At 38.8% G+C, this 21,503-nt stretch overlaps 1 protein-coding gene across 4 annotated transcripts in view; it reads left to right on the plus strand.

Moving 5' to 3' along the window:
* Positions 1 to 21,503, plus strand: part of CHST13 (carbohydrate sulfotransferase 13) — a 29,213-nt gene extending 7,710 nt beyond the window's left edge. For all 4 annotated transcript variants that reach the window (XM_016160519.2, XM_016160518.2, XM_016160520.2 and 1 more), the window contains 2 exons: positions 15,196 to 15,278; positions 19,870 to 21,503. In XM_016160519.2, coding sequence (XP_016016005.1) covers positions 15,258 to 15,278; positions 19,870 to 20,715 — 867 coding nt within the window. In that variant the 5' untranslated portion in view covers positions 15,196 to 15,257 and the 3' untranslated portion in view covers positions 20,716 to 21,503. The remainder of the gene's footprint in view (positions 1 to 15,195; positions 15,279 to 19,869) is intronic.

A 21,503-nucleotide genomic window follows, 5' to 3' on the forward strand; every position in this document is an offset into this window, starting at 1 on the left:
GGTCTGGAGATCACAGCAAAGCCAGTATGGCTGTCCATTTATTCATTCGCTCCTTCCTTCCTTCCTTCCTTCCTTCCTTCCTTCCTTCCTTCCTTCCTTCCTTCATTCATTCATTCATTCATTCATTCATTCAAACAGCCTCTGTTGTCCAGGCACTGCTCTATCCACTAGGCGCTGCTCTGCAGCAGTGGTTGTCTGTCTGTTCTCCACCGCCAGCAGCAGCATCACCTGGGAACTGTAGAAATGTAGATTCTCACATCAGAAACTCTGGGCATGGGGTCCTGCAATCTATGTTTTAACAAGTCCCATGCATACTAAAGTTTGAGAACCACTGTTATTGGTCAATTTGCCAACAGATCACTTCATCGAATTATCTAAGTTTATTTGTTCACCAAAAACTTGTCTTAAGGAAAACCCTTGAATCTTTTCAATGAATGTATTCTTAGAAGCATTTTAACCACTTCATTTTGTTGAAACCAAGGGTCTTGGAAACATTCTTCTTATGAGTATATTTTTTTCTCATATGCTCCAAAATTCTTGAAGATAATCTTCTTATGAATATCCAATATCCTTATGAATTCAAATAAGATATTAAGATAGCCATTAAATAAATTTGTAAACTATATTCATATAAAATGTTTTTTGGATATATTCTTTTTATGATCAATATTTTTATTTATTTATTTTCACTGAGATATAAGTCTCATTCCATAAAATTCACTATTATAAAGTATACAACTCAGTGGTTTTTAGCATATTCAAAAGTGGTGTGATATCACCATTGAATAATTCGAGAACATTAGCCATTATTAGTCTCTCCTCATTTTCCCAGTGGTCACTCATCCCAAAATTCCTGGCAACCACTAATCTACTTTGTGTCTCTAGGAATTTGACTATACTAGTACTCGCATAAGTGGAATCACACACCGATTTTCTTTTTCTGACTAGTTTATTTCATCCAGGTTCATCCATGTCTAGCATGTGTCAGAGTTTCCTTCTTTTTCAGGGCAGAATAATATTCCATTGTATGTATAGACCATATTTTGTTTATTATCCCTCTTTTGATGGACACTTGGGTCACTTCCTCATTTTAGCTACTGTGAATAATGCTGCTTTGGAACATGGGTGTACAAATATCTCTTTGAGATCTGCTTTCAATCCTTTGGGGTAGATACCCAGAAGTGGAATTGCTAGGCTATATGGAATTCTATTCATAATTTTTTTAGGAAGCTTTATGCTGTTTTCCACAGTGGCTGTGTCATTTTACATTCCCACCAACAGTGCACAAGACCTCCAATTTTTCCACATCCTTGCCAGCACATGTCATTTTCTGTTATTTTGATAGAAGCCATAATAATTGGTATGAGATGGTATTTCATTGTAGTTTTACTTGTATTTCCATAGTTATTGATGTTGAGCATCTTTTCACATGCTTATTGGCCATTTGTATATATTTTTTGGAAAAATATCTGTTTGAGTCTTTTGCCCATTTTTTAATCAGTTTGTTCATTTTTAAATTGATAATTTTTATGAGTTCTCTATATATTCCTGGTCAGATACATGATTTGCAAGTATTTTCTCTCATTCTGTGGGCTGCCTTTTTACTATATGGATAATGTCTCCTGATGCACAAAATGTTTTAATTTTCATGAAGCCCAACTTATCTATTTTTTCTTTTATTACCTGTCCTTTGATGTCATAGCCAAGAAATCATTTCCAAATCCAATGTCCTGAAAGACAATTGTGTTTTCTTCTAAGAGAACTATTGTTTTAGGTTTTATATTTAGGTCTTTGATCTAAATTTTGAGCTATTTTTTGTGTATGGTGTTAAGTAAGGGTCCAACTTTATTCTTTTGCATTTGGATATCCAGTTTTCTCAGCACCATTTGTTAAGAAGAATTGTCCTTACTCTATGGTACGGTCTTGGTACACTTGTTGAAAATCATATATATGTGAGGCTTTACTTCTAGGCTCTCTATTCTATTCCATTGGTGTGTATGTCTGTCTTTTTGCCAGTACCACCCTCTTTTGTTCACTGTAGCTTTGTTGTAAGTACTGAAATCAGTACTCTAATTTTGTGCTTTTTCTTTTGGCTATTTGGGGGTCCTTTGAGAGTCCATAAAAATTTTAAGATGGGTTTTTCTATCTCTGTACGAAATGTCATTGGGATTTTGATAGAGATTCCCCAGAATCTCTATCATTTTGGTAACATTGATATTTAACAATATTAAGTATTCTAATCCATGAACATAGGGTATGTTTCCATTTGCGTCTCTTCAATTTCTTTCAGAAATGTTTTGTAGTTTTCATTGTACTAGTCTTTTACCTCCTTGGTTACATTTATTTCTAAGTATTCGTTTTGATGCTATCGTAAATGGAATTGTTTTTGTAATTTCCTTTTCGGATTGTTCATTGTATATAGAAATGCAACTGATTTTTATGTGTTGATTTGTATCCTGCAACTTTGGTGAACTCATGTATTAGTTCTCACATTTTCTGTGTGTGGAATCTTTAGGTTTTCCACATGTAAGACCATATCATCTGCAAACAGAGTTCACTTTACTACTGCCTTTCCAGTTTGGATGCCTTTTGTTTGCCTTATTGCTCTGACTAGAATTCCCAGTACTATGTTGAATAGAAGTGGTGAAAGTGGGCATCCTTACCATGTTCTGATCTTAGAGAAAAAGCTGTAAGTCTTTCACCATCATTGATTATGATGTTTTTTATATATGACTTTTATTATGTTAAGATAATTTTCTTTTATTCATTATTTTATAAGAGTTTTTATCAAGAAAGGGTGTTGCATTTCATCAGTGTTTTTTGGCATCAAATGAGAATTGAGATGATCTTGTGTTCATTTTCCCTTTATTCTGTTAAAGTGGTATACTACATTGATTTTCATATGTTGAACCATCTTTGCAAGCCAGGAACAAATCCCGCTTGGTCATAGTGTAAATTTTTTATAATATGCTGCCAAATTCAATTTTTTAATATTTCATGGAGGATTTTTACATCAATATTCATAAGGGATTTGAGTTTTTAGTTTTCTTATAGTGCCTTCATCTGGCTTTTAAAATCAGAGTTATACTGGCCTCATAGAATTAGTTAGGAAGTGTTCCCCCCTCTTTAATTGTTGTAAAAGTTTGAGGACTAGTATTACTTCTTTAAATGTTTGATAGAATTCACCAGTAAAGCCATCAGGTCTAGGGATTTTCTTTGTCAGGAGAATTTTTTTTTTTTAACTGATTCAATCTCCTTACTAGTTATAGGTCTATTTTGGTTTTCTATTTCTTTGTAATTTAGTCTTGGTATGCTTTTGTGTTTCTAGAAATTGGTTTGTTTTATTTAGATTATCCCGTTTGTTGACATACAATTGTTCACAGTACTCATAATCCTTTTTATTTCTGCAGAGTCAGTAGTAACAACCTCACTTAAATTTATGATTTTAGTAATTTGAATCTTCTTTTATTCTTACTCCATCTAGCTGATGGTTTGTCAATTTTGTTGATCTTTTTGAAGAGCAACTTTTGGTTTCATTAATTTTCTCTATTTTTCTATTTTCTATTTTATTTACCTCTGCTCTAATCTTTATTATTTCCTTCTTTCTGTTCACTTTGTTTTTTTTCTCTTTGTAGTTCCTTAAGTTGTAAAATCAGATTGTTGATTTGAGATCTTTCCTGTTTTTTAATGTAAGCATTTATAGCTATAAATTTCCCCATTAGCACTTTGCTATATCCCATAAATTTTGGTATTGTTGTATTTTCATTTTCATTTTTCTCTAAATATTTTCAATTTCCTTTGTGACTTCTTCTTTGATCCAATTTCCACAAATTTGTAATTTTCCAGTTTTTCTTCTATTATTGATTTCTAACTTTATCCTCTTTTGGTCAGAGATGATACTTTATATGATACACATCATTTCAAATCTATTGAGACTTAATTTATGGCCTAACATGTTGTGTGTCCTGGAAAATGTCCCGTGTGCACTTGAGAAAATGTGTATGCTGTTGTTGGGTAGACTGTTCTGTATATGTCTGTCAGATACAGGTGGTCTGTTGTGTTGTCTAAGTCCTCTATTTCTTTACTCATTTTCTGCCTGGTGCTCTATCAGTTGTGATTGGTGTACTGAAGTCTCCAACTATTGTTGTAGAACTGTTAATTTCTCCCTTCTATTCTTTCAGTTTTGCTTCATGTATTTGGATAGTCTGTCATTAGGTAAGTAAATGTTTATATTTATTCTATCTCTTGCTGTGCCAAAACTTTTATTAATATATCATGTTGTCCTTTGTGTCTTGGAATCTTTAAATTTAACATCTATTTGTCTGATGTCAGTGTAACCACCCTTGCTCTCTTTTGGTTACTATTCACATGGAATCTCTTTTTTCATCCTTTCACTTTCAATTTGTGTCACTGGACCTCAACTGAATCTCTTGTAGACAACATATAGAACTGGGTCTTGTGTTTTTATTTATTCTGCCAATTTCTATATTTGCTTGGAGAGTTTAATCCATTTACACTTAAAGTAATTACTGATAAGGAGGAAGTCTGTCATTTTCCTGTTCGTTTTCAGTATGCCTTATAGCTTTTATTTTTTTGGTCCGTTATTTCTTGTATTACTCTCTACTTTTATATTTAGCCCATTTTTTTTACAGTGAAATATTTCAATTTATTTGTCATTTCCTTTTGTGTATATTCTATAACTATCTTCTTTGTGGTTACCATAGAGATTACATTTAAGACCCTAAAATCATAATGCTCTAATTTGAATTTATGCCAGTTTAACCTCAATAACATATAAAAACTCTGCTATTCTACAGTTTGTTGTTGATGTTACCTAATTACACTTTTTAAATTGTGTGCCAGAATGTGTAAATTAACAATCCTTTTAAATGCATTAGTGTCTTAAATTGTGTATAAAACAAGATTTGGAGTTACCACAGTACTAGTGTTTAGACTAACAATTTTTTTCTTTAAACATATTAGTCTCTTAAATCATATAGAGAACAAAAAGTGCAGTTATAAATCATTGTTACAATAATACTAGCTCTTATAATTGCCCATGTATTTGCCTTTATTGGGATCTTTATTTCTCTATATGGCTTTAAGTAACTGTCTCATGTCCTTTCGTTTCACCCTGCTGAGCATTTCTTGCAGGGCAAGTGTAATAGTGACATATGCCATCAGCTTTTGTTTGTCTGGGAATGTCTTAATTTCTCTCTCACTTTCGAAGGACAGTTTTGCCAGATATAGGATTCTTGGTTGACACTTTTATTTGAGCACTTTGAATATATCAGCCCACTATCTTCTGGTCTCCAAAGTTTCTGATGTGAAATCTGCTCATAATCTTATCGAGGATCCCTTATTTGTGATGAGTCACTTGTCTCTTGCTGCTTTTGAGATTCTCTTTGTCTTTTGAAAGTTTAATTATAATGTGTCTTGGTGTGGGGTTTTGAGTTCAATTAACTTGGAGATCCTTGAACTTTTTAGATATTTTATTCATGTCTTTCATGAAATTTGGGGAGTTTTCAGCCATTGGGTCTTCAGATAGTTTCTCTAATCCTTTCTCTCTCTCCCTTCTCCTTTTGCCTATGTGGTCCACTTGATGTTGTCCACACATCACTTAGGCTTTATTTACTTTTTTCTCACGGCTTTATTGAAATATAGACAATTAGTTGCTTGTATTTTCATTGTACAATTCAATGAGTTTTTTTTTCAATTATAGTTGGCATACAATAATATATTAGTTTCAGTTGTACAGCATAGCGATTAGAGATCTATATAACTCACAAAGTAATCACCCCACTAAATCTAGTAACCCTCTTCTCCTTACATATGTACATTATTAACTATTTTTCTTATGTTACACTTTATATCTCCATGTCTATTTTGTCATTATCCATTTGTACGTCTGAATCCCTTTGCCCATTTTGCCATCCCTTCAACATCCCTACTATCTAGTAGCTCTCAAAATATTCTCTGTATCTATGAGTTTATTTCTACTTTTGTTGTTGTTTATTTTGTTCTTTAGATTTCACATGTATGTGAAATCATGTGATATTTGTCTTTCTCTGTCTGACTTATTTCATTCAGCTCAGTAGCCTTTAGGTCCATCAAGGCAATATATTTTTCCATCTCCTTCCTTTTAGTCTGTGTGTATCTTTTAATCTGAACTGAGTCTCTTGTAGGCAGCATATGTAGAGGTCTTGTTTCCTTATCCATTCAGTTACTCTATCTTTCGGTTGGAGCAATTAATTCTTTTCCTTTTGAAGTACTTGTTGATAGGAACGTAGTTATTACTATTCTTTATTCAAGTTTTTGATGCATGTTTTTTCTTTTTAAAGAAGTCCCTCGAACATTTCCTGTAATACTGGCTTGGTTTTGATAAATTCCTCTAGCTTACTTTTGTCTGAGAAGCTCTTTATCTGTCCTTCAGCTCTAAGTGATAGCTTTGCCAGATAAAGTATTCTTGGTCGCAGATCCTGGGTTTTCACCACGTTGAATATTTTGTGTCAAGCCCTTCTGTCCTGCATAGTTTCTTTTGAGAAATCAGGTGCTAGTCTTATGGGTGCTCCCTTGTAGGTAACTAACTATAGGTAACTTTTCTTGCTGCTTTTATCTTGTTTCTTCTAAGATTCTCCCTTTGTATTTAACCTTTGGCATCCAAATTATAATGTGTCTTGGTGTGGGACTCTTTGGGTTCATCGTTTTTGGAACTCTCTGAGTTTCCTGGGGTTATGTCTATTTCCTTCTCCAAGTGAGGGAAATTTTCCATCATTATTTCTTCAAATAGTTCTTCAATGTCTTGTTTTCCTTATTTTCCTATGACATGGATGTTTTAACCTTTAATTGTGTCCCATAGCCTCCTTAAATTATTATTGTAGTCTTGGCTTCTTTTTTGTTGCTGTTCTGGTTGAGTGTTCTTGGCTTCCCCATCCTCTTTAGCAGTGGTTCAATCTTCTATTTATCCACTCTATTTTTTCCATCTAATATACTTTTCACCTCAAATAATGTGTTCATCATTTCTGACTGGTTCCCTTTTATAATTTTCATTTCCATTTTTATGTTTTTTAACTCTTTGTTAAAGTTACCACTGAGTTCATCTATACTTTCTCTAAATTCATTGAGCATCTCAATAACAATGTTTTGAACTCTATATCTGTTAGATTGCTTGACTCCATTATTCCTGGATCTCTGTTATGTCCTCTTATATAGTTTCTACTTCTTTGTCTTCCCATTTTGTCTGCCTTTCTGTGTCTGTTTCTATGTACTAAGCATAGAATCTGTAGATTGACTTGGGGAATACTGCCACCTTAACAATATTAAACCTCCTAATCCATGTACTAAACACAGAAAATCTTTTCGTTCATTCAGGTCTTTAATTTCTTTCAGTGATATCTTGTAGTTTTCAGTGACAAGTCTTAGACTTCTTTTGTTAAATTTATTCCCTATGATTTTATTCTTTTTGATGACATTGTAAGTGGAATTATTTTTGAAATTTCACATTTGGATTATTCATTACTAGTATTTAGAAATGAAATTGATTGTTGTGTATTAATCATGTATTCTATAACCTTGCTGAACTCGTTTATTAGTTGTAATAGTTCGTGAATTCTGCAGGGTTTTCTATATTTATATTAAATCATATTGGTTATGAACAGACATAGTTTTATTTCTTTTCCATCCTCAATGATTTTTATTTCTTTTTCTGCCTAATTACAATGGCTAGAACTTCCAGTTCACTGTTGAATAGAACTGGTGAGAGTGGACATTCCCATCTTGTTCCTGATCTTAGAGGGAAAGCATCAAGTCTATCACCATTAAATATATAAGCAGCGGGTTTTTTCTAGATGACTTTTATCAGTTTAATAAAGTTGATTCCTAGTTTGTTTAGTGTTTTCATCATAAAAGAGTATCATATTTTGTGCAATGTTTTTTCTGCATCTATTGATGGTCATATGGATGTGTTTTCTTTATTCTAGTACTATGGTGTAGTATGTGGATTAATTTTGTATGTTGAACCAACCTTGCACTCCTGGAATAAATCTTACATGATCATAGCGTATAACCCTTTTTATTTATTGGATTTGATTTGCTAGTATTTTGTTGAGGGGTTTGCATCTATATTCGTAAGAGATATTGATCTGTAGTTTCCTTGTGACGTCTTTGGTTTTCATATGGGTAATAATACAGGGCTCATATAAAGAGTTAGAAAGTGTTCTTTCACTTTCTGATTTTTGTTTGTTTGTTTTTGAATAGTTTGGAAGAGATTGGTGTTGATTTTTAAATATTTGGTGAGCTTCACCAGTGAAGCCACCTAATCCAGGGCTTTTCTTTGTGGAAATTTTAATTACAGTTTACACTTATTTAAACATTTTTTTTTAACTTTTTAAAAATTAAGTTTATTGGGTTAACATTGGTTAATACAATTATATAATTTTCAGGTGTACATTATAATTTGGCACTTGTATATTCTATTGTGTGTTTACCACCTGAAGTCTAGTTTCTTTCAGCTACCATATATTTGGTCCCCTTTATTCCCTTCACCCTACCCCTACCCCCCCATATTTGACTGCCTTAATCATGTCTACCTTCCCCCTCTTCCCCCACCTCCTACCCTCTAGTCTATAGTTCATGTCCATGAGTCTCTGTCTATTTGTCTTGTTGATTTGTTGCTTTTAGGTATAAGTGATATCACGTGATTTTCAACTTTTTCTGTCTGGCTTATTTCGAATAGTATGATTATCTCGAGGTCCATCCATGTTGTTGCAAATGACAGTATTTCAACTCTTATGGCTGATAATATTCCATAATATATATGTACCACAGTTTCTTTAGACCATCATCTATCCTAGGACATTTCAGTTGCCTCCATATCCTGGCCACGGTGAATAATGCTGCTATGAACATTGGTGTGCAAATATCTTTTTTAGATATGAGTTTTCAAGTCTTTGGGGTAAATACCCAGTAGACGGATTGCTGGATTATATGGTAGATCAATTCTTAGTTCTTTTGAGGAACCTCCATACTGTTTTCTATAGTGGCTGTACCAATTTGCAGTCCCACCAGCAAGCAGTACATGAGGGTTCCTTTTTCTCTGCATCCTCTCTAACATTCGTTATTATTTGTCCTGTTGATTAGAACTATTCTAACAGGTGTGAGATGGTATCTCATTGCGATTTATATTTGCACTTCCCTAATAGGTAGCAATGTTTTCGAATATTTGATGGCCATTTGTATGTTTTCTTAGGAGAAGTATCTGTTCAGGTCCTCTGCCCATTTTTTGATTGGATCATTTGTTTTGTTGTTGTTGTTACTGAGTCATATGACTTCTTTGTATATTTTGGATATTAGGCCCTTATTGGAGGAGTTGCTTGCAAATATATTTTCCCATTTGAATGGTTTGTCTCTTTACCTTGTTGATGGTTTCTTTTGCTGTGCAGAAGCTTTTTATTTTGATATAGTCCAATTCATTTATTTTAGCTTTTCCTTCCCTTGCTTTTGAGATCAAATTCATAAAATCATTAAGTCCAAGGTCCTTGAGTTTAGTTCCTATGTTTTCTTCTATGCATTTTATTGTTTCAGGTCTTATATTCAGGTCCTTAATCCATTTTGAGTTAATTTTGGTGTGTGGTGATGGACAACAGTCTAGTTTCATTCTTTTGCAGGTGACTTTCCAGTTTTCCCAGCACCATTTATTGAAGAGGCTTTCTTTTCTCCACTGTATATTTTTGGCCTTTTTTGTTGAAAATTATTTGCCTATATAAATATTCACTTTTGGACTCTCAATTCTGTTCCACTGGTCTATGTGTCTGTTTCTCTGCCAATACCATACTGTTTTGGTTATTTTTGCCTTGTAGTATAATTTGAAGTTGGGCAAAGTGATGCCTCCAGCCTCATTCTTTTTTCTCAGGATGGCTTTGGTAATTTGAGGTCTTTTGCGGTTTCATACAAATCTGATGATTTTTTGTTCTACTTCTTTAAAAAATGCCGATGGGATTTTGATGGGGATTGCATTAAATCTGTATAATGTTTTAGGTAATATGATCATTTTAACTATGTGGATTCTTCCAATCCAAGATCATGGAATATCTTTCCATTTCTTTGTATCTTCTTCAATTTCTTTTAATAAGGTCTTATAGTTTTCATCATATAGGTCCTTCACATAAATTTATTCCTAGGTATTTTATTCTTTTTGTTGCAGTTGCAAAAGGAATTCTTTTTCCTACTTCTTTTTCTGACACTTCGTTATTAGAGTATAGAAATGCTATGGATTTTCAAATGTTGACTTTGTATCTGGAAACTACTGTATTTGCTTATTGTTTCTAGTGGTGTTCTTGTTGAGTCTTTAGGGTTTTCTATATAGAGAATCATGTCATCCACAAATAGTGACAGTTTGACTTCTTCATTTCTTATTTGGATGCCTTTTATATCTTTCTCTTGTCTGATTGAACTTGCTAGGACCTCCATGTTATACTGAATAAGAGTGGCGATAGTGGGCAGCCTTGCCTTCTTCCTGACCTTAGAGGGAAGGTTTTTGGTTTTTCACTATTCAGTCTAATGTTGGTTGAGTGTTTGTCATATATGGCCTTTATTATGTTAAGATACTTTCCTTCTATATCTATTTCCTTCTATGATCTATTTTGATCATAAATGGATGCTGTATCTTATCAAAGTCTTTTTCTGCATCTATTGCTATGATCATATGATTCTTATTTTTTAATTTGTTTATGTGGTGTATCACATTAATTGATTTGCATATGTTGTACCATCCCTGTGCCTTTGGGATGAAGCCCACTTGATTGTGGTGTATAATCTTTTTAATATGTTGCTGTATTCGGTTCGTTAGTATCTTATTTAGGATTTTTGCATCCATGTTCATGAGAGGTATCAGTCTACAGTTTTCTTTTTTTGTGTTATCTTTACAAGATTTTGGTATCAGAGTAATATTGGCCTTATAAAGTGAGCTGTGAAATATTGCCTTCTCTTTGATTTTTTTGAAGAGTTTGAGGAGAATAGGTGTAAGGTGTATGGTAGAATTTACTGGTGAAGCCATTTGGTCCTGGAATTTTACTTTTTGGTAGATTTTTGATTATTGTTTCAATTTCCATACTGCTGATTGGTCTATTTAGATTTTCCAGTTCTTCTCGATTCAGTCTAGGATGATTGTATCTTTCTAAGTACTGGTCCAGGTTATTAAATTTGGTGTTATATACTTTTTCATTGTATTCTTGTATAATCTTTTTTAATTCTGCGATGTCAGTCATAATTTCTCCTCTTTCATTCATGGTTTTGTTTATTTGTGTCCTTTCTCTTTTTTCTTTAGTGAGTCTATCCAGGGGTTTTTCAATTTTATTAACCTTCTCAAAGAACCAGCCCTTTGTTGCATTTATCTTCTCTATTGCTTTTGTTTTCAATTTCATTTATTTCTGCTCTAATTTTGATTATTTCTTTCCTTCTGCTGACTTTAGCCTCTACTTGTTCTTCCTATTCTAGTTTTTAAAGATGAAACATTAGGTTGTTTATTTGGACTCGTTCTTGTTTTTGGAGGTAGGTCTGTAATGATATGAACTTTCCTCTTAGTACCACTTTTGCCATGTCCCAAAAGTTTTGATATGTTGCACTATCATTATCATTCATTTCCATGTATCTCTTGATCTCTCTTTTATCTCTTCTGTGACCCAGTAATTTTTCAGTAGCATGTTGTTTAATATCCATGTATTTGTGGTTCTTCTCTCTTTCTTTTTACAGTTGATCTCCAGCTTCAAAGCATATTCAAAAAATATGGTTTGATGATTTCAACCCTCTTATATTTGTTGAGGCTATCTCTGTGTCCCATATGTGGTCCGTCCTTGAGAATGTTCCATGTGCTCTAGAGAAGAATGTATAAGCAGCTGTTTTGGGATGAAAGGCTCTGTAAATGTCAATGATGTCCAGTTGGTCTAATGTGTCATTTAAAGATGTTATTTCCTTATTGGTTTTCTGTTTGGATGATCTGTTCATATCCGACAGTGGGGTAATTAGGTCTCATACTATGATAGTGTTTCAGTCTGTTTCTCCCTTTAGTTATGTTAGTAATTGCTTTACATATTTCTGGGCTCCCTGATGTCTTCTTGTTGCATGATTCCCTTGATCATTATGAAATGTTCCTCAGTATCTCTCTTTACCTTTTATTTTTTGAAGTCTATTTCCTCACATATTAGTACCGCTACTCCCACCTTTCTCTGAATGCCATCTGCTTGAAATATAATTTTCTACCCTTTCACTTTGAGTCTATATGTGTATCTCCTGTAGGCAGTACATGGTTGAGTTTTGTTTTTTTGATCCATTCTGCAACACTGTGCCTTTTCATTGGTGAGCTCAGTCCATTTACATTTAGGCTGATTATTGAAATATGAGGTCTTCTTATAACCATTTTATCTTTTGCTTTGTGGTTGCTCAGTGTTTCCATTGCTTCCTTGTCCTTGTATTTCTGTTTTCTTTATTTTGGTTGGCCTTTGTGAGTTTTGCCTCTAGTTCTTCTTGCTTCATGTTATATACTTCAGTTCTGAATCTTTGGTGTGTAATTACCATTATGGATATGTAAAGGATAGTTATTTATATACAGTCATCCATTTTCTTCTGCACGTGCCTTATCTCCATTCCCATTTACAAATTTGAATCTGCGAATCCTCCCGTTTTCAGTCTTCATTGTCTCATTTTGTCCCTATGTATGCTGAACATTCATTACTATCTTGCTATAGACTTTCGCTTATTATTTAAACTTATAATGCCCTTTTATTAGTGAGGGTTGCCCTCCTCTGCTTCTATTTGCCTGATAGCCACTTCATTACTAAATATATGTAGTTTTTCATTTTGCTTTAGGTGAGCTGACCTCTTTCAGTATTTCCTGTAGTGCGTAGTGCAGGCCTCATAGTGGAGAATTCCCTCAATTTTTGTATGTCGGGAAAGGTCTTAAATTTCTCCTTCATACCTAAAGGAGAACTTAGCTCGATACATTATTCTAGGCTGGTAGTTTGTTTCACTTAATAGTTTGAATATTTCATTCCACTCCTTTCTGGTTTGTAAAGTTTTGCTGAGAAGTCCAATGATAATCTAATGAATTTTCCTTTATAAGTTACCATATTTTCCCTGACTGCCTGAGAATTTTGTCTTTGTCACTGATTTTTGATAATTTTAATACAATATGTCTTGGAGAAGGCCTTTTTGGGTCGTGATAATTGAGTGTTGTGTTGCCTTCTTGAATTTCAAGCTCCTGCTCATTCCTTAGATTTGGGAAATTTTCGTCAACTATTTGTCTGAAAATGCTTTCTAGTCCCTGCTCCTTTTCCTTGCCTTTGATAATGACCATTTGTCTTATGTTTCCTCTCTTGATATTATCAGCTAGTTCTTGAATTTCTCTTTCATTATTTTTTAATCTTCTGTTTCTCTCTTCTCCCTTCTGATTTATTTCTAGATTTCTGTCTTCAATATCACTGATTCTTTCCTCCATTTGGTTGATCTGTTGCCAAAGCTTGCTATTTCATTTTTCAACTCTTACAGTGTGTTCTTCATCTCTAGAAGATCTATTGTGTTCTTTCTGAGGGTTTCAATCTCCTTGCTCTGCTCATCTAGTTGTTTTTTCAATTCTTGAAATTTTGATATGACCTATTTTGGAACTCACTGAGTTTTTTCAGAAGTATCATTCTGAATTCTCTGTCATTTAAGTTGCATATTTCTATGTCTATAAGCTTATTTTCTGGAGATTTATCTCTTCCTTTCAGAGATTCCTTGTCACCTTGGTTGTTCATGGTGTATAATCAACTATTTCTCTACCTGGGCATTAATGGAAGTGTATTCAGCATTTTTTCCAGAAAGAAGATTTATTATATAAAGGTCTCTCTTTAGCCTGTTGTAAAGAAGGCACTTTTCTTTTGGTTTTCAGTAGGCAGCGTCGAAGCCTCTTGGATCCCTGCTTTATTTAAAGCCTTAATAATGCCTTTTAATTTTCTTATAGATATTTAATCACACTTGCTACCCTCAGTTTCATTACTCCACCCCTTCTACTGTCTCAACATGGCTTCTTCTTTATTCCATGGGAATTTTTTAAAATTATTAATTCAATCTCTTTTGTTATAAATTTGTTAGAGTTTCCATTTTTTCTTGAGTCATTTTTAGGAATTTGTGTCTTTGTAGGAATTTTTCCATTTCATAGAGGTTATTTAATTTACTGTTGTACAATTGTTCATCTTGTGCTTTTATAATCTTATTTCTGTAAGTTCCAGTACTAATATCTCTTCTTCCACTCCTGTTTTTAGTATTTGATTCGTCATTATTTTCTTCTTGATTAATCCAGTTACAGATTTGCCAATTTGGGTGATTTTGTAAAGATATACTTTATTAGTTTTTTAATATGTATAGTCATATTTAAGAAAAATATGATCAAGAAGGTCTTGGACTTTCCTTATCGATGTTGATTGTATTACTAAGAATATATTCACAATTATTGAATATGTTTAAGAAGATAGTCCTTAAAAACATTTTGAGTGAAAGAATAAACTTAGCAAGCCAAGATTTTTGGTAGCTCTAGGAAGATTGTGAGGAATGGGGGGGGGGGGGGCATTGACACAGACAGAGGTGTCCAGTCTGTGAGACACGTGCACTGCCAAGGAAAGTACAGGCTGCTGTAGGAGTTCACAGTGGGTCACTTGACCTGTGAGCCATTCCCCAGAGAGCCTGAAGCTTGGCTGTGCCACCTCCACTTCTGCTCAGCCCTTTCTGGCTGCTTACACCCAGGATCTGGGGAGGCTGGACAGATAGCTTGTTGAGCCTCTCAGGACTCTTCAGTCATGGGATGAGCAGAGGTGGGACATAAGATGGGAGCAGATTGGAATGGATGAAGTAGGGCGATCAGGCCTTTCCCAGAGAGCTATGGGCCGGGAATCACCTTCCCTCTTGCTTGGCACCCTTCAACTCTGGAGGGCAGAGCATGGGGGCAAGAATGACACCAAGTATTCTGCCCTGGTGGATTAGGGGCTCTGTCAGTGCTTCTCCACACTCCACCTCCCCACCCCCACCTGGGACAGTCAAGACACAGGAGAGAAACTGAGTCTCAGAGATAGATTAACTGTGCTCTAGGTGAGTTGGCGAAGTTTCCCCCAGAACCAAATCCAGTTTATCTGATACAGTGATGACACCTCTCTCTTTATGCTCCTTCAGAATCTAAAAACAGAGCTCTGGGCTCTGGCTGGCTTGGTGAGAAGAAGAGGAGTCCCCTGCAGATGCTCTATGACTTGGATAAGGTAGGTAGACAGATCCTCAGCCTAGAATCCCTCATTCTACCTTCAGACATGGGAATCTGAGGGCCCCAGTGTAGACCTGCTGTCATGAGACTGGAACCCACATTGGACACAGAGAAGCTTCCTCTGCAAATCCAGGCTCTGTCCAGAGACAAGACTGCTTGATGATATGACAAGGGCAAATCTTGGGGGCAAGCTGAGACAGCTGGGATCTCCACTACCCCCCACCTGTCCATCATCCATCCAACAATAGACTGAGGCCACTCTGTGCCAGGTACTTTTCTACATGTTGCAGATATGAAAGGGAGTGAAAGAAACCATGAGGCTACCCTAAGGGAATTGACAGTCTAGTAGGGAGATGTAATTATGTGAACCCCCCAATTTAGTACCAGTTGTAATAGGAAAACATACAGGGAGCCTCTGCCTCTCCTGTTCTCAGGCAATAGACCAAGTGGGTTGCTGATCCATGAATTCCACTTCTGATGTTGGCCCCACTGAGACCACACACTGCCCCAAACATACACATGGTTGTACCACACTGAGAGCCATACCCCTGGCTCACACACACCCAAACAAGGCATACTCAGAGGCACCCATTCAGGCAGCATGTGTTGAGCACCTACTGTATGCAAGCTGTGCTCAGGAAGCTGTGGATCTAGCCATAAGCAGGTCAGCTGGGTCCCTGCCCTTGTGCAGATTACAGTCCCATGTGGGGAAGGCATAGTATGATTACTGCCTGTACTAACCTGTGACTGATTCATGTCTAAAGGGAAAGTGCAAAGTGAAATGAAAACTCTACCAGAAGGGTCCTAGTTTAAATGGGGGAGAGGAACCCTCTCTGAGAAAGAGACATTGCAGCTAAGATCTACGGAAGAAGAGTTAAGAAGCAAACAGTAGGGACTGAGCACCTGGAGGTGAGCAGAGGACAGAAAAGGGTGTGTGAGCTGAGCCAGGGGTGGGCAGTAACCTGCTGTGGCCCAGCAGGTGAGGCAAGGGCAACAGGGAGCCATGGAATGTTTTAAACCAGGGAAAAGAATCATACTAGGATTGAGAAAGTGGCTGCTCATTGAATCTCCAAGGACTGAGGCCAGAGGAGCACGTAGAGCTCATCTGGCTCACACTCTTAGGTTGCAGGAGTGTTGGCCTCGGTTTAGAGAGGGTGAATGGCTTGCCCTGGGCTACATAGCAAATCAAGGGCTCTCACCAAGGCCCCAGGTTCCACCAGCTGCACAGGTTTTTGAGAGGCAGATGGGGCTGACTCAGCCCTCTCACAGCCTGAGGAGCCAGTGACTTTGGGGTGTCAAGGCCCTGGAAGTTTAGCACCTTGCAGCTGGAGAAATAACAGTAATAAAAACAATGTGGCCAACAAGTGCTAACTGTGTACCGAGCTCTCTAGTTCTGTGAACTTACCTAGTCCTCACAGCAACCCTATAAGGTGGGGCTGTTGCTATCCCTATTTACAGATGAGGAAACCAAGGCACAGGGAGGCTAAGGGCCCTGAGAAGACCACAGTGGTCATAGGGACTAGAGTCAGCATAAAGAACCAAGCAGCTGAGTCCAGACAACCTAGGAAAGATGAATGTCACTACTGGATGTGCCCCAGACCATCAGGCATAGCCCTGGCTTCTGAGTCCCAAGGAACCTGAGCTGGAGACCCAGCTTTCCTACTGGGGAGTTGTAGACAACTCATTTCCTCTGAGCCTCAGTGTTCTCATCTGTAAAATGGAGGTAGCATTCACTGTGTAGCTATTCGTGAGGCTTTAAACAAGAGAAAAGCCAACTGAGTCTATGTTAAGCCATTAGGAGAGTCAGTGTGTACTCCCCAAGATGCTCAGAGACTGGCATCTCCATGGACAGTAGCAGCACTTTGCCTAACAACACCCTGTGGATGTTGGCTTCTGTCATAGACTAGTTGCTTCATGGCTACAAGATGCGGGCCAGGGCCCCGACCTCTTCTCACAGGACAGCATCCTAAGCAAAAGGTAGAGGGGTGGGACAAAGGGTTTTCTTTCTTCAGGAGCCCTCACTTTTTCTTGTGAAGGAAAGTCATCTTTGAGAGCCATTCAGCAGACTTCCTCTTACATTTTCTTAGCCAGAGCCAGGCTACATTCCCAACACTGAACTCATCGCTTTAATGAAGGTGTGAATGGTTCCTCCCTGAGGCCAGGCACATGGCCTAACACAGCTGGGGTCTCCTGGCAAGGAAGGAGGGAGACTGACAGGTGGGTCGATGGCCAATATTCTGTGCCACAAGAAATGTCTTGGGTTGTCTGGAAGCTGAAAGCAGACCTTGGCTGTGGGGCCCCTGGATACAGTCCTTTCCTGGAAGCCATGTGGAGCTAGGCTCCTGAGGTCAATTCTGTGAGGCAGTACCTCAGAGGGTGGAAATGCCCTCAGGCCTTCTACAGCTATGGCTGAACCTGGCAGTCACCCCCACAGTGAGATTTTGAAAAAGTAATGTAAGCACATAATAGGGCATTCAACACTCCCAGAGTGTATGTACAGTGAAGAGCTCTTTCTCACACTGGCCCCCAGGTACCCCTGGAAGTGACCAGTTCTCTGCATGTCCTTCCAGACACGTACAAGGCATGCATGTAGCATCGAATGCTCTATGATGTGTTTATGTTACTTTAAAAAAATCTCACCTACAGGTACATATGTCATCTATTTTAACTTTTTATTTTGAAAAATTCAAATATATGCAGAAGTAAAGAGAATATAGTACAACCAATGCCCATATTCCCATCACCCAGTCTGAATAATGATCAACTGTCTTGTTTCATCCTGACCTCTCGTCCCCTGACTCTCCTTCCTTGTATTATTTTGAAGCAAATCCCAGTCTTGTTGATTCTGTGACAATTGCAGCATATATCTAAAAGAGAAACTCTCCATAACCCATCCTTTTTGAAAAATTTTTAGATTTCTTTCCTTTCCCTTTTAAAACCCAAAGTGTGGCATGTTAAGTCCTGTTCCTCACTTTAACTTTTTGCACTTAAGTATCTTTGATGTCTGTGAGATATTTTTAAAGGCACATGTGCACACATACACATGTTTTCACACTTCTCCCTCCCACCAATGTCAGATGTTCTCACGTAGGCACTGGATATAGTGTCCCACCACTTCAGATATTGCTTTAGCCTCCTCTGAAATGGAAACATTCTGAAGTCTTTTTATTTTAACAGATATAACTCATGTACTATAAATTTCACTCTTTTAAAGTGTACAATTTAATGGTTTTAGGATATTTATAAGACTGCACAACTATCACCACCATCTAGTTTCAGAACATTTTCATCACTCCAAAAAGAAATCCAGTACCCATTAGCAGTCATTCCCCAGCACCCTCTCACCCCAGCCCATGACAACCACCAATCCCCTTTCTGTCTCTATGATCTATTCTGGACATTTCATATAAATGGACTCATACATGCGGCTTTTTGTGTCTGGCTTCTTTCACTTAGTGTGCATAATCTTTTCAAGGTTCATCCGTGTTTTGGCATGTATCAGAACTTCATTCCTTTTTATGGCTGAATAATATTCCATTATATGGGTAGACTACATACGATTTATCTGTTCATCAGTTGATGGACATTTGGGATGCGAACACTCTGGCTATTATGAATAATGTTGCTGTCAACATTTATGTGCAATTTTCTGTGTAACTTACGTTTTTAGTTAGCTAAGGTATATACCTAAGGAGTGGCATTGCTGGAGCATGTTTACTTTTTTGAGGAGCTGTCAAACTGCTTTCAACAACAGCTGTATGAGTTTAATGTCTTACCAGCAATGAGTGAAGATTTTACGTTCCCACATCCTCACCGTGTTTAGGGCAGAGAGGACTTGAAGGAGATAGGAGGGTTGCTGGAGGTGCTGGCCTGGGTGTAGGTATAGCTGGGGAGGGTTGGGGGGGATGGGGCGGGGGCTGGGCCCATGTGTCTTAATATTACCTAATTCATAGAGTTGTAAAGAGGATAGCACAATAAGTACTAGATACATGCTGGATGTTATTATTTCACAGAGGAGAGACAGGCTCAAAGAGTGTAAGCTTCCTGCCTGACCAAGCATTGAGATTAGAATTCGTTGGGTGGTGGGGGTGAAGAAATCAAGACCCAAAGGAACATACCAATTCACAAATACAGAATTAGCTGATTTTATTATTAAACAAAAAGTGTCCCAATAGCTTACAAGTGGCTGAATTTTTCAACTCCATTTATATGTAGTTAAAGCTACTGTTCTTATGTACTATACTATTTTTAGTAAACAGCAGATATTCAGTTTACACCCGCGGTGAGCATTCTGAAGTCATACTTTATTGGGTTTACTCTGATTTTGTCCTAATAGTTAACAGGACCCCTTCAGTTCTGAGTGCCCAAGAGACTAGTCATATTCTTCCTCATGTCTCTGCTAAGCTAGATTCATTATCCCCCAATTCCAGGTCCAGGACAGATGCCTGGGCCCCAAATCACACAGTGATCGGTGGCAGCGCTGGGGTTCCAGTCCAGGTCCCCTGCCTGCTGCCGAGCCCTGTCTCACACACGTCCCTGGCCGCTCCACGCTGGGCAGCAGCCCTGACCTATTTCCCTGTCGCCCGCAGGGCCCGCTCTCCGCCCTGGCTGAAGTGCACCGGCAGAGGCGTGACCTGCTGCACCGTGCCTGCAGCCGCCACACACGCCGGCAGCGCCTGCTGCGGCCGGAGGACCTGCGACATGTGCTGGTGGACGATGCGCACGGCCTGCTCTATTGCTACGTGCCCAAGGTGGCCTGCACCAACTGGAAGCGTGTGCTGCTGGCACTGAGCGGCCGCTTCGGCGGGGACCCGCGAGCCATTCCCGCGCACGAGGTGCACGCTCCAGGCCGCCTGCCCTCTCTGGCTGACTTCAGCCCCACGGAGATCAACCGGCGCCTGCGCGCCTATCTAGCCTTCCTGTTCGTGCGCGAGCCCTTCCAGCGCCTGGCCTCGGCCTACAGCAACAAGTTTTCGCAGCCCTACAGTGCGGCCTTCCAGCGGCGCTATGGCACGCGCATCGTGCGGCGCCTGCGTCCGCGCCCACACCCCGAAGCGCTGGCCCGCGGCCACGACGTACGCTTCGCGGAGTTCCTGGCCTACCTGCTGGATCCGCGTACGCGCCGCAACGAACCCTTCAACGAACACTGGGAGCGCGCCCACGCGCTCTGCCACCCGTGCGGCCTGCGCTATGACATCGTAGGCAAGTTCGAGACGCTGGCGGAAGACGCGGCGTTTGTGCTGAGCCTGGTGGGCGCGCCCGGTCTGCGCTTCCCCTCGCCACCGCCCCGGGCCAAGGCTGCTGCCACGCAGGACCAGGCTGCGCGCCTCTTCCAGGACATCAGCCCCTTCTACCAGCGGCGCCTCTTCAATCTATACAGGATGGACTTTCTGCTCTTCAACTACTCCGTCCCCTCCTACCTGCGGCTGCACTAGCCTGCAGGTCCCCTTTCAGAGTCTGGTACACTGCGGAGGCTTCCAGCACAAGCATGAAGAGCCAGAGAAGTAGTTTTTCTGATGGGCCCCCGTGACTCCACCACTGCACTGGGCCTACATCACACCTGGCCGGGTTAGGGTACAGCCCACCTCAAGTGCTGTACACCCGTGTGCCTGCCTCCTATTCTGCTTGTCTCTTGATGTGTGCTTCCTCCAACTGTTCTAGTGGGCAGATGCTTTCTGAGGGTCCCTGGATGGGCGAGGACTGGATAATAGTGTTTTAGGTTGCAAAGAGGCCTTTTTTCCTTTTCTTTTTTCCTTTTTTTTTCTTTTGGTTTGGTCAGCTGTCCTCGAAGCTGCTCATGGTGCAGTGGAGCAGAATACTGGCTCAAGGAGGCCCGTAGCCCGTCCCTGTACCCTCCCTACCTAACATGCTCTGGTAAGGACAGCCCTGGGGAAGGAGAGAAGCCCTCCCATGCTGGACTCTCGATGGGGCCATTTTTGTTTGTGAGCATGGCTCAGGAGCCAGCTGTGAGCTGCCTTCACTCTGCCTGTAACAGAGCAGGGCCATCTTTCCTGTGGCTAGCCCCTACCCTTGGTCACAGTCTGGCCAGATACTAGGTGGCTTCTGTGTGCGCACAGAGTCCAGGGTGCAATAGGATGGCAGGTTTTATAGGACCTTGGTGAGCTGGGGAGCCATGTTATTGAAATAAATGTGTTTTGTTACTTTCTGACATTTTGTAGTTTCTCCACTTCATTTTGCCATTTGCTCTGTGGGTAGGGCTGAT

This window comes from Rousettus aegyptiacus, unplaced genomic scaffold (genome assembly GCF_014176215.1).
Source record: "Rousettus aegyptiacus isolate mRouAeg1 unplaced genomic scaffold, mRouAeg1.p scaffold_m13_p_12, whole genome shotgun sequence".
NCBI lineage: Eukaryota > Metazoa > Chordata > Mammalia > Chiroptera > Pteropodidae > Rousettus > Rousettus aegyptiacus.